This window comes from Phyllobates terribilis, unplaced genomic scaffold (assembly GCF_046119375.1).
Source record: "Phyllobates terribilis strain yellow unplaced genomic scaffold, ASM4611937v1 Scaffold_11__3_contigs__length_659146591, whole genome shotgun sequence".
NCBI lineage: Eukaryota > Metazoa > Chordata > Amphibia > Anura > Dendrobatidae > Phyllobates > Phyllobates terribilis.
This window is the reverse complement of record NW_027362771.1, coordinates 542,177,278-542,194,218: the sequence shown is the minus strand read 5'-3', so window position 1 is coordinate 542,194,218 and position 16,941 is coordinate 542,177,278. Positions and strand designations below refer to the sequence as shown.

Sequence of the window (16,941 nt, the reverse complement as noted above, 5' to 3'; positions counted from 1 at the left end):
ATGAGCTCTGCCTAAGCTCAGTAAGTTTATCACTGATTCTACAATTATTTTATGCTACTTTATAGTTTTGTTAATAATGAAAAGCATTCAATAGGTTGTCCACTAATCAAAACCTTTTTAGAAGGTAAAAAAATAGCATTGTCACCTACCAGAGCTCAGGTGATCCTCGATACTGCTGTCAGTGTTCCCTCTGGTCTCTTGTTCTTCCGGTTGGGAGATTTTGGTGACCCCCTCAGCCATTCTGAAGCCGCTGATTGACTGCAGCGGTCACATTCCGTCAGAGCCAGAGGAAACAGTCTCATGACCAGACAAAATGTGACCACTTTCCCCCCAAAAGCGGAGAAAAGACATACAGACAGGCTTGGACTGGCCCACAGGAGAAGCGGAGAATCCCCCGGTAGGCCGCTCCTGTGAAGTCGTGCTAATGAGTAGTGCTGTTACACTTGATTCACAATTTGCAGAAAAGGTATAATCTGTGTTCATTCATTAAACAAGCTAGCCAAATTAATATTATATAGAAGCAAAAATAAATGTGTTCTAGGGTCAGGTTATTTTTGCATGTAGCTGAACAGTGGGCCCCAAGAATCAATGTTACTGGTGGGCCTTTGCCAACCCAGTCTGACGCTGCATACAGAGGAGTGACAATGGTCTGTGAGGAGACCGCAATGGGACAATTCTTACTAAGTTTATGAGTAGTGGACACTTTAGAGAAAAAAAAAATCTGAGAGTATGACAGCCTGTGACTGCGTAGAGAAGTTGCAGTAAGGTAATGGGAGGGTGTAGAAGCTTAATATCTGAACCAGGGCCATTGCCCTTCTGAGCTTTGCTGTGGGGTCCAATAATTTCTGTGCACACGTCCAGCTATACATAAAGAAATACCGCATAGACAGTTTTTGAGAATTTTTTTATATTTTCAGACATACAATCTTCAGTGGCTGTGAGAGTCAAAAATATCAGTAAAATAAATAATTATGCAAAAAAAAAATTAGCAGCACACACACACATCACTACCCAGGCCGGCGAACCTCCTCTTACCTGTCGGTATCCCCAACAAGCTCTGGTCCGGTGGCCACAGGGTAAAGCCATGGCCACTGGACCAGATCTATGTCTAAAAAATACACACACACATACATATATATATATATGTAATTATATATTATCACCAGTTCTTTTGCTCTCAAAAATGAGCATTTATATGTACAACCCAACCATTGTGTATCTGGGCTAGCGGTAATTATTAGGGATGGGTGGACCAGTGGAAGTTCTGGTTCTGGTACCCGACCTGAACTTTATTTAAAGGTACCAGAACAGTACCCGAACTTCAACCAGAACCCGAACCCCATTGAAAATAAAGGTTGCCAGAACTGTGAAAAGAAAAATTCTCTTTCCCCCCTTCCCAGTTCGCTGTTCAGTCCTGGACACTGACAGTCCGGAAAAAAAAAAATGTCTCCAGCCGTAGCAGGACTGAAGACAAGCCCTGATTTTGAGAAAAAGAAAATACACAACACTACTGCTGCAGTATACTGCGACAGTAGCATGGTGCCTATGCAAAAAGCATGGACACTCATTTATTTTGTATTGGTGAACGTAGATCTGTCTCTTGTGCAGAGGTCATTGTGCAGGGAGGGGAGGAATGTCACCTATTATGAATGGTATATCCTGTGTAAACCTGCCTGTGATGATAATGAAACTGCTGAAAAGTGATTGCTACAGAACAGGAGAGCTCAGTCTGTTATGAGGCTCAGTGGTCAAAGAAAGAACTGCTGTATTTCCAATTATTATAAAAAATACAGCATTTTGAACAAAAAAACTTGACTTAAACAATAGGTAATTTCTAATAATACATTCTCCTTAAGGAACAGGCTAATTTTGTATGTAAAAGGCATCTATCAGCTATCTACAGGATAGGTGATAACTGTTTGATCGCTCGGGGACCCACTACTAAGGGTTTTTATAGCAGCACTCTAAAAAGTTCCTTTGTTCTCTACTGTTAGATCAGGCAAAAATTTTTTACACAAAATGAATTCATCAGCTATTCCCAACATTGGGAGCCCGACCGATTGCAAGAACGCGGGTCTTAATTCCCTTGTTCACCCTTTATGGGACATGATTGCACTTGATCGCTCTCAATCCATGAAGTGAGAGCAGAGCAAATACTTTTTTTAGGGCAATATACAGTGGGTACGGAAAGTATTTAGACCCCTTTAAATTTTTCACTCTTTGTTTCATTGCAGCCATTTGGTAAATTCTAAAAAGTTCATTTTTTTTCTCATTAAAGTACACTCTGCACCCCATCTTAACTGAAAAAAAACAGAAATGTAGAAATTTTTGCAAATTTATCTGGCTGTCCAGCCAAACTGAGCAATCGTGGGAGACGAGCCTTGGTGAGAGAGGTAAAGAAGAACCCTGAGATCACTGTGGCTGAGCTCCGGAGATGCAGTAGGGAGATGGGAGAAAGTTCCACAAAGTCAACTATCACTGCAGCCCTCCACCAGTGGGGCCTTTATGGCAGAGTGGCCCGACGGAAGCCTCTCCTCAGTGCAAGACATATGAAAGCCCGCATAGAGTTTGCTCAAAAACACATGAAGGACTCCCAGACTAGGAGAAATAAGATTCTCTGATCTGATGAGACGAAGATAGAACTTTTTGGTGATAATTCTAAACAGTATGTGTGGAGAAAACAAGGCACTGCTCATCACCTGCCCAATACAATACCAACGGTGAAACATGGTGGTGGCAGCATCATGCTATGGGGGTGTTTTTCAGCTGCAGGGACAGGACGACTGGTTGCAATTGAAGGAAACATGTATGCGGCCAAGTACAGAGATATCCTGGCTGAAAACCTCTTCCAGAGTGCTCTGGACCTCAGACTTGACCAAAGGTTCACCTTCCAACAAGACAATGACCCTAAGCACACAGCTAAAATAACAAAGGAGTGGCTTCAGAACAACTCTGTGACCATTCTTGACTGGCCCAGCCAGAGCCCTGACCTAAACCCAATTGAGCATCTCTGGAGAGACCTGAAAATGGCTGTCCACCAACGTTCACCATCCAACCTGACGGAACTGGAGAGGATCTGCAAGGAAGAATGGCAGAGGATCCCCAAATCCAGGTGTGAAAAACTTGTTGCATCATTCCCAAGACGACTCATGGCTGTACTAGCTCAAAAGGGTGCTTCTACTCAAGGGGTCTAAATATTTTCCGTACCCACTCTACATATATTTTTAAATTACTTTTTACTATTTTTTCAATCCCTTTTATTATTATTTACACCTACATGCCAGTAGATTAGTCTAGGAATTATTATGGAGCAGACAGGTTGTTCTCTGACCTCGTGTCTGGCTGCCAATACCTCGTATGGTTCTCCTTAGAATTTCACATGAGCGTATTTTCTGTCTGTTTGTGAAAAAAAAAAACCTGACATCACACGGTGATGAATGTTATTCAATTAGGTTGTTCAGATGAGCGTTTTTTTGTTGTTTTTTTTCACAGCTTGTATCTAGGTGAGGAAAAAAAAAATTGCGGTGTGCACTATTCTTTTCCGTATGTCGGATTAGATTCGCCCACTCAAGTCTATGGGTGAGTAAAAAATAAAATGGGATCCCATAAGGAGCCACCATTGAATAGCATCTAATTATCATAGAAAACTATTTGTTCTTGTAAAATTTAATAAAAGCTTAAGTAGAAAAACAGATGTTATACGCGGATGAAAGTCGTCAGTTTTTTGTTCTGGATGAAAATCGGATGATTTTTTTTTTATACGCTCATGTGAACTAAGTCTTAGAGCGGCTGTAGGTTTTTGTTCTGTTCTTGATCACTGGGGCGCATTTTTACGACGCCATGATTTTGCCAAGAGCCAACAACAATTATTGTTGTCCCATAATGGTGTGGATGTATATACACATTATTATTAGACTTTTCTTAGATTTCTAGATTTATCTCACACCCAGTGATTGTATATACACTGTAGCTGTATCCAGTCTCTATATACAAGGTAACAGAATGTTATATCAAAATTAAAGCTGGGTTGTCAGATCTCTATATACAAGTTATACATTCTGCCATCGTGTGCTACTATGGCCTGCAGAGTCTCCAGACTTGTCTCCCATTGAGCACATCTGGGAGGTCAAAGGAAGCTACCAGCAGCGGATCTTGATGATTTGCCCAAGTGCACTCAGAGCGGCAGAACCTTACTAAGACAGCCCCTTCACCGCCAGGACTTTTCCCATTTTTCCTCCCCTTCTTCCAAAAGCCATAACTTTTTTATATTGCCGTCAATATAGCCGTATGCAGGCTTGTTTTTTTGAGGGGATTAATTGTACTTTTGAATGACAAATTGATTTTACCATATAGTGTACTGGAAAACAGGAACAAATTCCAAGTATGGTAAAATTGCAAAAAAAAAAAAATGCCATCCCACAATAGTTTTTTGATTTACCATGTTCACTATACGGTAAAACTGACCTGGTAATATGATTCTCCAGGTCAGTACAAGTACGCCTAAACATGTACAGTTTATTTTTTTAATTTAAGTGAAGAAAAAAAAATATTTTCTTTTGTCGCCATTTTCCGAGACTAGGAACATTTTCATTTTTCGGGATCTGGGGTTGGGTGAGGGCTTTTTTTTTGCGCCCCGAACTGCCGTTTTTACTGATACCATGTTGGGGTAGATACGATGTTTTGGTCGCCTCTTATTGCATTTTATTACAATGTTGCGGAGGCCAAAGAAACGTAATTCTGGCATTTATATTTTTTTCCCGCTACATCGTTTACCGATTTGATTAATTTATTTTATATTTTGATAGATCGAACATTTCCAAATACCAAATAAGTGTATTTTTTATTAATGGTTTTATTTTTGTTGGGGCAAATGGGGGGTGAATTGAACTTTTGTGTTTCATATTGTTAAAAACTTTTTTTCTAAACTTTTTACTTTATTGAATAGTCTCCTTCGGAGACTTGAAGCTGCGATCGTCCGATAGCTGATGCTATACTCAGCAGAGCTTGGGCCCTGCTATGTATACGAGAAATCACGATCTCCTATGAACGCCGGCCACAAGCCAGCGTTCACAGAAGGATAGTAATGACAGGTACAGGGGTCTTCAGGAGATCCCTGGCTGTCATGACAATCCATCGGCGCTGCACGATCACGTCATGGGTGCGCCAGAATGGGAGCGTGGAATGATGTGCGCCCCTGTCGGTGTTTAAATCCCACTCTCAGAGATTGATAGTAGGATTTAAAAAGTTAACAGCTAACATGTTAAATCAGCCGTCATGTGCGGGGAAAGATGCGGGCTCAGCGTGTGAGCCCGTATCAAAGCCAGGGATATGACATTTGATGTACATATACGTCATATGATTTGAAGAGGTTGATAACCTAATTGATAGCAACCAAGGCCATAAGTATGGGGATTTCTGGACGTGGCGCTAATAGTCAATACTGAATAAATCGAGTAGTTTTGAAAATTTCATTTACATTTTTCCATAATTTGTAGATCTGTCCATCCTGTGAATTCCATAATTCCACAACTTTTCCTTCTTGGTGTTGCAATTTCAATGTTGAGGAGTGTATACATATATAGTACAAGTTAAAAGTTTGGACACACCTGTTCATGCAACAGTTCTGGACAGTTAATGTTGAGATGTGTCAGCTACTTGATGTCTGTGCATCATTTATGAGGGCTCTTAGCTGAGGTTCTGTCAGTTTACGGTTTCTGAGGTTGGTAACTTGGATGAACTTATCCTCTGCAGCAGAGGTAATTCTTGGTCTTCCTTTCTTGGTGTAGTCCTTATGAGAGTCAGTTTCAGCTTAGCAATCGAGAGTTTATATGACTGCACACAAGGATACCTTCAAGGTTCTAGCAATATTCCAGACTGACTAACAGTCATGTCTTAAAGTAATCATGGACTGCCGTTTCTCTTTACTTAGTTGAGTGTTTCTTGCCATATTCTGGCTTAGAATAGATGTGAAATAGGACGCAGCAATATACTAACACTGCCTCTGCAAAACAGACTTCAAGGTCACTTTCTGAAGGCCGAGGTAATTTGTCGACTCTCATATTTTCTTTACTCTTTGGTTCCACATTTGTTCCTTCGTGGTTTTGCTGCCTTCAGTCTGAATTTACAATGTGCACATTCCAATAAGAGTAAAGAAATCCATGGCATGAAGAGGTGTGTCCAAACTTTTCAGAGTGTGTGTGTCAGCATCTGTATATACACACATTTTTGCTGATTATAACTACATGCTCCAACATACAAACTATTGTATGTACACGTCATAGTCAGTGTGTGGACGCAGGCATCTCCCGGCTCAGGAAGTCCCACATGACCCTGTTCACCTCCTCGGGCTGATCCTGTTGCAGCCAGTGACTGGCATTGTGTATAATCACTGCCTGGAAAGGGGCATGGACGTACTGCTGCATTTCTGGGACCATTGCAGCCTCCAAGAATGTGTCCTTCTCCCCCCATAGCAGCAGTGTGGGGACAAGAACATCCTGGGCTTTCACCGGGAAGAACCTACAGAGACAGACATAAGAAATATCACTCTAAACTGAATCTGTCAGCAAGTTTTTGCTGTCTTATCTGAGAGCAGCATGATGTAAGGGCAGAGAACCTGATTCCAGCGATGTGACCCGTTTGCTGTCATTTTGTTCCAGTCACTGTTTTCTCTGCTGCAGAACTCTGAATGCTAAGCTGTGTATAACCCCGACCACATCACTAATTGGTAGCTTTATGTCGGTGTACACAGAAAGCTGCCAATCAGTGATGGGGGCTGGGTTTCACACATCAGTTGACTAGAAAGCACCAGACACCTAGTCCTGTAGCGATAATCTCCTACTGATAAAACACTGATTTTATTGAAACAACACACAGACCAGTAAGTGATATATAGCTGGAATCAGGGTCTCTGCCCCTACATTATGGTGCTCTCATATTACATAGCAAAAAACAGTTGACAGATTCCCTTTGAAAGAGCTATAGAGTTCACTGGGGGCATAAAAACCATATGCAGAGACCTGCCCTAGTTGTGATTTAGGCAGAAGTAATTTTATCATTTAATTAAAGTTACAATTCTTGATATCCTCACCCAAACAAGTTCCTGTAGTAGTTTAGAGCAGGAGTTAAGGCTCCTTTCTGGGATGGGTAGTATATGAAGGCCTCTATCTCTTCGTTGCTTAGCCTCCGCTCTTCATTCTGGATCCCCATGATGGCATCTACCAGTGGTTTCCGGATGTACTGTGGAAGGAAGAACAAGTTTAAGATGAAATCTAGGTTTTCATCTTACACCCTGGGAAGGTCATCAGTGTCTTCTACTCACCTCAAAGTCACCCAGAGATAGGAGGATCTCAGGTAGGATTGGCAGCTGGAAAAGGAAGACGTAACGAGAGGAGAAGAGCTGAGATGGATGAGCCAACACGTAATCTAGGGAGAGGACATCGGTGTCAGACAACAAAAAAAATACACCTATATACACTTATTAACCATATAGTTCCCTTTATAAAAAGGTGTAATGTAAGTAATGGGGGCCGCAACTAGCTGAATTTTGCCTGCTCACCAATCATGGCAGCCTTGTATGGGGGATGGTGCTCCATGGGAGAAGAAAAGTACGCAAATGATCTCTCTTTTGCAAGTACCATCTAGGCCATTGCGAGATTCCGGTCGGTGGTGGTGCTGATGCGAGTGCCAGGTCCTGAGCCCACTCCATGCAGCCCGACGAAGAACATACTATGGCTATGTCAAGAAGGTGTTAAAGGATTTGTCTCAAAGCAACGCCCAGAAGCCCCATTAGGGGTCGGTCCTGTGACAGGTACATTCTCTATGAGCCAGAACGGAGGCCTCTCTGTACAAGCAGCTCAAGCAGCCATTCACTGCAGGAGAAATGCCTGACCGGCCTTGGTCTTCTCCACCAAAATCGGCTCCTTGCAAGGAGTAGTTGAACAAAAATTAAAAATATGGGGGTGAACTTTTTGGGGCAACATTCTCAATTCAATAATCTGAACAGAAGCTTGAAAAACAAGGACCTTTCGCATCAGTTTACTGCACCAGGTAGTCACCCCTTTACGTAAAAAATGAATACATCACCATGGAAGGCTGAAGGGTGAGGAGCATTCATAACGATGAGACGAGACACCATGCTGCGGTGACGTACTGCAAATGTCCAGGCTAAGGTGCCCCCCCAATCGTGTCCTACTAGGATGCAGTGTGAGTAACCTGGGTGGGAGAGAGAACAGGCCACATGTAATAAAATCCACACCAAACCTGTCCACATCAGACAAGTGAGACACAAAGCCCTCACCCAGCGCCGTAATGAGGTCCTGGATGTCCTGCAGTAGTGTCTCCATCCTGTAATCCCGCAGCTCAGGAGGCGCATCGGAGCTCCCGAACCCTCTGAGGTCCACCGCCACGGTCCAATACTCTGGGGAGAACTCGTCCAGCTGGTGCCTCCAGGAATACCTGCCAACAGTATGAGGGGGTCACCAGAAAGAGTAAGCAACACTAAAGGAAAAAAGCCTTCCGACATCATGTATCTACATTAAAATCTAGAGCTGCATTCAAAATTCTGTGGGTTTCAGTGCTGAAATCACACAGAATTTCTTAGTACATAGCTGGCTCCGGTTCTCTGCAAGTTTTATCCCCTAGTATAATAAGAGTTCTGCTGTCAGAGGTATGGCTGTCAAAAAGTTTGCTTCCAATGACGAGCAGCAGAATAGTGAGTGCAGCTCTGAAGTACAATACAAAACATAACTAAAAGAATCAGTATATGGTATGTGATATAATGTATGTACACGGTGACTGAACCAGCAGAATAGTGAGTGCAGCTCTGGAGTATAATACAGGATGTAACTCAGGATCAGTACAGGATCAGTAATGTAATGTATGTACACAGTGACTGCACCAGCAGAATAGTGAGTGCAGCTCTGGAGTATAATGCAGGATGTAACTAAGGATCAGTACAGGATCAGTAATGTAATGTATGTACACAGTGACTGCACCAGCAGAATAGTGAGTGCAGCTCTGGAATATAATGCAGAATGTAACTCAGGATCTGTATAGGATCAGTAATGTCTTCCATGCAGACTTCTCTATACCTCTCTGCACCTATTTACTAATGGTACGTGACCCAACTTTCCCGTCCTGACTTCCATGCAGACTTCTCTATACCTCTCTGCTCCTATTTACTAATGGTATGTGACCCAACTTTCCTGTCCTGACTTCCATGCAGACTTCTCTATACCTCTCTGCTCCTATTTACTAATGATTTCACCCATGCTTGCCCCCTACTCTGGAACTCTCTACCCCAACACATCAGACTCTCGTCGACCATGGAAACCTTCAAAAGGAGCCTGAAGACCCACCTCTTCCGACAAGCCTACAACCTGCAGTAACCACCGCTGCACAACCAGCTCTACCCTCACCTACTGTATCCGCACCCATCCCTCCTAGATTGTGAGCCCTCGCGGGCAGGGTCCTCGCTCCTTCTGTACCAGTCGCTGTCACATTGTGTTCAAGATTATTGTAATTGTTCTTGTATGTATACCCCTTTTTCACATGTAAAGTGCCATGGAATAAATGGCGCTATAATAATAAATAATAATAATGTAATGTATGTACACAGTGACTGCACTAGCAGAATAGTGAGTGCAGCTCTGGAATATAATGCAGAATGTAACTCAGGATCAGTACAGAATCAGTAAAGGAATGTATGTACACAGTGACTGAACCAGCAGAATAGTGAGTGCAGCTCTGGTGTATAATACGGGATGTAACTCCGATCAGTACAGGATAAGTAATGTAATGTATGTACACAGTGACTGCACCAGCAGAATAGTGAGTACAGCTCTGGAGTATAATACAGGATATAACTCAGGATCAGTACAGGATAAGTAATGTAATGTATGTACACAGTGAGTGCAGCTCTGGAGTATAATACAGGATGTAACGCAGGATCAGTAATGTCAATGGTGAGCAAGCATTAAACACATATTGTGGAGGACATTACCAGTTCTCCGGGAAGCCGTGCAGAAGCAGCATTAATGGGTTCCCCTGTTCTCCAGATGCCACGTAATGGAAGCGTATACCAGACTTCTGTACAATGAATAAGTAGATGATGAGTGAGCAATCCTTCTCCTCACCTCCTGCACCTCTCATCCTCACATTAGTGGCACCCCGCCACCTCCATGTATGAGACTCTTACCTTGATGCGGATGTGCCCGTGCTGGCCGTGCTTGCTGCTTGTTAAGCAGGCTGGGGCGCTCTTACGTGGCTGCCAATAAAATGCCCTGAAAGGCTTCCTGGCTAGGAGCCGCAGAGCATCGGGCAAGTAGGAGGCAGCTGCCAGAAGAGACGCAACATAGACCAGTATCCAGAATAGGAGACCAGATACCTTCAGAGCCGCCCGGGTCACCATCAGGAGGAGCCGAGACACACAGAACTGCATGGTGCACCGCGGTCTGCAACAAAACATCAACTGATCTTCACTGTCCTTTTAAAGGAATAGAGGAATCCAAGTTATCTGTAAACAGAAAGATTGTGAGGGAATATTTAGCTAACATAAATGAGTTCAAGTCTCCAGGTCCAGATGAATTACACCCCAGAGTACTGAAGGAGATCGTAGAAGAAATTTTAGAACCACTCTCCATAATCTTTGAAAATTCTTGGAGAACAGGAGAAGTCCCAGAAGACTGGAGAAGAGCAAATGTTGTTCCTATCTTCAAAAAGGGGAAGAAGGTGGACCCAGGGAACTATAGGCCGGTGAGTCTGACTTCTATACCAGGAAAGATCTTTGAACAAATTATTAAACAACATGTATGTAAGTACATGGATAAGAATGAAGTGATTAACCAGAGTCCGCATGGGTTTGTAACTAACAAGTCATGTCAGACTAACTTAATTTCCTTCTATGACAGAATCACTGACTGGGTGGATCAGGGAAATGCTGTAGATATAGTATATCTTGACTTCAGCAAAAAATTTGACAAAGTATCTCACACCATCCTTATTGAAAAAATGACCAAGTATGCAATGGACCAGGCAACTGTTAGGTGGATTCATAACTGGCTTAGTGATCGGACTCAAAGGGTGGTTGTAAATGGCTTCACATCCAGCTGGATGAATGTCTCAAGTGGGGTACCACAGGGCTCCGTCCTGGGACCTGTATTGTTTAACATCTTTATCAATGATTTAGATGAAGGAATTGAGGGTAAACTGATTAAATTTGCTGATGACACAAAGCTAGGAGGGATAGCTAATACTAGAGAAGTGAGAGAGAGGATTCAAAAAGACCTAAATAAACTGGAGCAGTGGGCAGCAACCAACAGAATGGTTTTTAACAGGGAAAAATGCAAAGTACTACATCTGGGCAATAAAAATGAAAAAAGCATATACAGAATGGGAGGAATAGAGCTAAGCAACAGTACATGTGAAAAAGACTTCGGTATACTAATAGATCATAGACTGAACATGAGTCAACAGTGTGATGCAGCAGCAAAAAAGGCAAATACAATTCTGGGATGTATTAACAGAAGCATACAGTCTAGATCACGTGAAGTCATTATCGGTCTTTACTCCTCTTTGGTCAGACCTCATCTGGAATACTGTGTACAGTTTTGGGCACCACATTTTAAAAAAGACATAGACAAACTGGAGCAAGTTCAGAGAAGAGCGACCAGAATGGTGACTGGTCTGCAAACCATGTCCTATGAGGAACGGTTGCAGGATTTGGGAATGTTTAGCTTGCAAAAAAGAAGACTGAGAGGAGACTTAATAGCTGTCTACAAATATGTCAAGGGCTGTGACATTGTAGAAGGATCATCTTTATTCTCATTTGCACAAGGAAAGACTAGAAGCAATGGGATGAAACTAAATGGGAGGAGACACAGATTAGATATTAGAAAAAACTTTTTGACAGTTAGGGTGATTAATGAGTGGAACAGGCTGCCACGAGAGGTGGTGAGTTCCCCTTCAATGGACGTCTTCAAACAGAGGCTGGACAGACATCTGTCTGAGATGATCTAGTGAATCCTGCTTTGAGCAGGGGGTTGGACCAGATGACCCAGGAGGTCCCTTCCAACTCTACCATTCTATGATTCTATGAAAAAGACACTGATGAGCATCCACAGGAAGCCAAACTCCATACTAACACCACCAGCATGGTGCCTACATTTACACAACCAAGGAATAAATGACCAAAATAATAAATACTTTCTATCTGCAGCTCCAAACTCTGATTTTTCTATTTCATAATACATGTCTATAGTTTACTCCAGTTTTTGTGCTGCTGCGCTTTCCTCCAGTAACGTGATAAAACTGTGACATTGCGCAGTCACCACAAGGGGGAGCTCACTGCATACATACGGATACAGCTGCCACTGAAGCCAATAAGGGATGTACAAATACATATGTGGCTAGCTCCCCCTAGTGGCAGCTGTCTGCACAATGTGCTGGGACTCCATGGCACGTTCCCTTGGACTTCCCATCAGATATTACTTGAGCAGTATTGTGGAATTGTGCAATTTTAAAAAATTTCATGCTGCGGACATCGCCATGTCTGGAAACGTCACCGCGACCACATCTGCAGTGGTAATAATTTGCTGTGGATGCTAAGCTGGGGGTCCTATCGCCTCAGTATGTCATACAGATATATCAGAATTGGGGGGTCTCCACCACAAAATAGGTGCAGACCTCCTTCAAGAAATAAAGGGGTATTCCCAACTCCAAGATCCTATCCCAATATGTAGTAGGTGTAATAATAATAATAATATTAGCAAATACCTCCAATTAGAAATGTATAATAGTTCTTCTGATTTGCTTTGTCACTTACCCCATGTGCAGGGCATTGCAGTAGCTAAGAAATCCATGGTTATGACCACTTATATAGCGACAGTTTTAGCAGTTAGTGGTCATAACCATGGATAGCTAAACTACTGCAATGCCCTGCACATGGGGTAAGTGACATGTAGTATAGTTCTTCAGATTCGCTATGTCACTTACCTCATGCGCAGGGCATTGCAGTAACTTAGGTATCCATGGTTACGACCACTGATATAGTGACAGTTAGTTACGGTCATAATCATGGATACCTAAGGTACAGGAATGCCCTGCAGATGGGGTAAACGACATAGTTAATCAGAAGAACTATACTACATTTCTAATTGGAGGTATTTGCAAATATTATTGTTACACCTACTAAATATTGGGATAGGATTTTGGAGATGGGAATATCCATTTAAAAGGGGTTGTCCAGGATTAGAAAAACATGGCTGCTTTCTTTCATAAGCAGCGGCATCCCAGACCATGGGTTGGGTCCGATACTGCAACTCAGTCCCAATGAAGTGAATGGGGCAAAGTTGCAATACCATGCACTACCCTTGGTCAGGCGTGGCACTGCTGATGAACAAAGGAAACCATCTTTTTATAACCCTGCAGAAACCGCTTTAACTGAATATTCTGATAAGAAGTGGGAACCTAACGGCAGGTTAGGTGATAACTACTGGATTGGTGAGGGTCACGAAACTTCTAGCCCCCATTAAAATGTGGCAGGAGTTCTCAAGCTCAAGTCATTCATTCTATCTGGGAGGTTTCACTATGAGATGTGCACCCTGCTCCCTACAGCGCGGGTGCCGGCTGTGCTATACATATGTCGGACTGTTAAAAAAAAAAGGCAGAAAATGTGCTAAGAAAATAAATTGCAAAAAAAACATTCCAATAAATTTGTGAAAAAAACGATTCGCTATTTATATTTTCAGGCTTATGAACGTCTCAGGTTTTCAAAGACGACAAGCCCCCTATGGGGGCCATTATACTGTATGGAGGACTATGTGGGGCCCATTATACTGTATGGAGGACTATGTGGGGCCCATTATACTGTATGGAGGACTATGTGGGGCCATTATACTGTATGGAGAACTATGTGGGGCCCATTATACTGTATGGAGGACTATGTGAGACCCATTATACTGTATGGAGGACTATGTGGGGCCCATTATACTGTATGGAGGACTATGTGGGGCCCATTATTCTGTATGGAGGACTATGTGGGGCCATTATTCTGTATGGAGGACTCATTATACTATGTGGAGGCCTACGTGGGGCCCATTATTCTGTATGGATGACTACGTGGGGCCCATTATTCTGTATGGAGGACTATGTGGGGCCCATTATTCTGTATGGAGGACTATGTGAGGCCATTTTTCTGTATGGAGGACTATGTGGGGACCATTATTCTGTATGGAGCACTATGTGAGGCCCATTATTCTGTATGGAGCACTATGTGGGGCCCATTATTCTGTATGGAGCACTATGTGGGGCCCATTATTCTGTATGGAGGACTATGTGGGGCCCATTATTCTGTATGGAGGACTATGTGGGGCCCATTATTCTGTATGGAGGACTATGTGGGGCCCATTATTCTGTATGGAGGACTATGTGGGGCCCATTATTCTGTATGGAGGACTATGTGGGGCCCATTATTCTGTATGGAGGACTATGTGGGGCCCATTATTCTGTATGGAGGACTATGTGGGGCCCATTATTCTGTATGGAGGACTATGTGGGGCCCATTATTCTGTATGGAGGACTATGTGGGGCCCATTATTCTGTATGGAGGACTATGTGGGGCCCATTACTCTGTATATTGGTTGGCCCGTGACTTTGTCCAAGATTTTCATTTTGGCCCTCTGAGTGTTTGAATTTAACATTCCTGCGGTATAGGGAGAATGAAAAAAAAAACACACATGTAAAAATGAGATCATGATTGTGCGTTTTGGCCGCAGATAAAAAGCATCAGGAAAATAAAATCAGCATTTATTGTACGTGTGAATGGAATTTAAACAAGTTAAAAAGGACGCAACCCCCTCTTCCCCCCAAAAAATAAAAAATAAATATCAGAGAAACGCTAAGGAAATGGATGGAAAAAAGTTAGATTTAAAAATTCCAGGGAAAAGGAGCAATTCCCGAAGCGACTTCTGTCTGAAAAGCAGACAGTCTTTGACTGCTGGAAAAATGTGCAGTGTGAACAAGCCCTAAGTGACGTGATCAGCGCTCGCTCCTATCGCAGCATATTAACCTCTTAGATGCTGCAGTCACTTAGCAGCAAATGGTGGAAGTCGTCCCAACGTGACTGCGGTTACCCGATGGCGTTGTCATGGGTTCCCCTCCCCCGTGTCGACCATGTACACCCATGAATCCAGCGGCTGGATGCAGTCATTGTTACAGTATTGACTGTACGTGGGCTCGGACCGTCCTATGGGGGTCTCAGCGCCCGGACCCCACTGATCAAAGCTGCGAACACATTTCTAATGGTTGTTTTTGGTGTACAGGGGGACGTGGGGGATATTAGGTGGGCTGTCGTTCTCCAGGAGTCACTACATGGCCGTAGGAGCTTACACTGGGGACCTTCCTGACAATAAAAATGTTCAAGTCTGTTGATATGTTCCAACAAATCGCACAAAAGTCGCATCACGTGACTCCCAATAGAAAAAAAGGGGGTGAGCTCACAAGTCTCAGTTCAGAAAAGCATAAACTCTTTTTAAACGACAACTGGTCCCCACAGTGCCAGCGTTATAGGTTAATGTAATAATTTGCAGCGACACCCCGTACGCCAACGCCATGCCAACATCACCTGTAATACCGTCTCCTTCACTCGACCACTGTACAAAGGACATTTCACAAGTCCCACCCACTGACCGGTTTCTCAGCAATCTATTGGATAATTGCGCTGCCTATCTCTTATTCAAGATATTTTATTGGTCGACACTTAACCCCCAGCAAGGTAGGTAAAAGCTTTTTTTGTGGGTTTGGCTGAAGAACAACGTTGCCATGACGTAGGCGGGGTTAAGGAGAGGTCGCTTGCTGATTGGCTGCTGCCGTTAGCGCTGATCCTGTTTTCTACAGGAGGTGGCGCTTGTCAATCATTTTGACTGACAGGGAGATTGTCCTATGAGAGGTCCTGGTTTTGCTCTTTCTAAGAAGTTCGGTCCCTGATGCATTTTGCCCCACTCATTGGCGCTAAGCGCTCTGTTACCATGGCAACAAGGATTATTTTTTAAGGTATTTTTCTTGTCAATAATCAAAGCCAGTTGGGGACAGGACATTGTACACTACAACCTACTGCCATAACTATAGGCCAAGCATCACATAATACTGCACACAATAGTGCTCAACACTGGAGTATCATGAATGGGACCTGTATAGTGCTTTTCTGCTATTGGAAATGAAAGACTAAATTGACAACGGGGTGTTACAATTCACATTGCCAATAGGATGTGTCCACACACACATCTAATAAACACAGGAAAGTGGAAAGAGGGCCATAACTGCAGCACATGTGATGGTCACTAAGCCACAGTTCTTTTTGTGTGACCATACAGATATAGTGGCTGTAATAAAGCCTCCTGCCTAAACTGAGACCCCTTTTGTGGCCCCCATATTGTAAGATGTCTCCCCATGCAGTATGATGACCCTATAATGATAATACCCTCAAAGATGCCTCCCCTCATACAGTACAATGTCTCCCTACATAATATAATGCCCCCTCACAGTACGGTACCCCTACAGTACCCCTCTCTCAGTATGATGCCCCCACAGTGCCCCTCTCAGTATGATGCTCCCACAGTGCCCCTCTCTCAGTATGATGTCCCCACAGTGCCCCTCTCTCAGTATGATGCCCCCACAGTGCCCCTCTCTCAGTATGGTGCCCCTCTCTCAGTATGATGCCCCCACAGTGCCTCTCTCTCAGTATGATGTCCCCACAGTGCCCCTCTCAGTATGATGCCCCCACAGTGTCCCTCTCTCAGTATGATGCCCCCACAGTGCCCCTCTCTCAGTATGATGTCCCCACAGTGCCCCTCTCAGTATGATGCCCCCACAGTGCCCCTCTCTCAGTATGATGCCCCCACAGTGCCCCTCTCTCAGTATGATGCCCCCACAGTGCCTCTCTCTCAG

General features: G+C 43.5%; 1 protein-coding gene across 1 annotated transcript; it reads right to left on the bottom strand.

The window, feature by feature from the left end:
* Positions 1 to 890: 890 nt before the first annotated feature.
* On the bottom strand, positions 891 to 15,693 carry LOC141166826 (epoxide hydrolase 3-like). The gene is made up of 8 exons (XM_073653911.1): positions 15,620 to 15,693; positions 10,196 to 10,513; positions 10,001 to 10,086; positions 8,297 to 8,454; positions 8,083 to 8,211; positions 7,319 to 7,422; positions 7,088 to 7,236; positions 891 to 6,516 (listed from the first exon to the last, which is right to left on the bottom strand). Exons 2-8 carry the CDS (start codon positions 10,463 to 10,465, stop codon positions 6,282 to 6,284), a joined length of 1,131 nt encoding a protein of 376 aa, XP_073510012.1. The 5' UTR covers positions 10,466 to 10,513; positions 15,620 to 15,693; the 3' UTR covers positions 891 to 6,281.
* Positions 15,694 to 16,941: the final 1,248 nt, after the last annotated feature.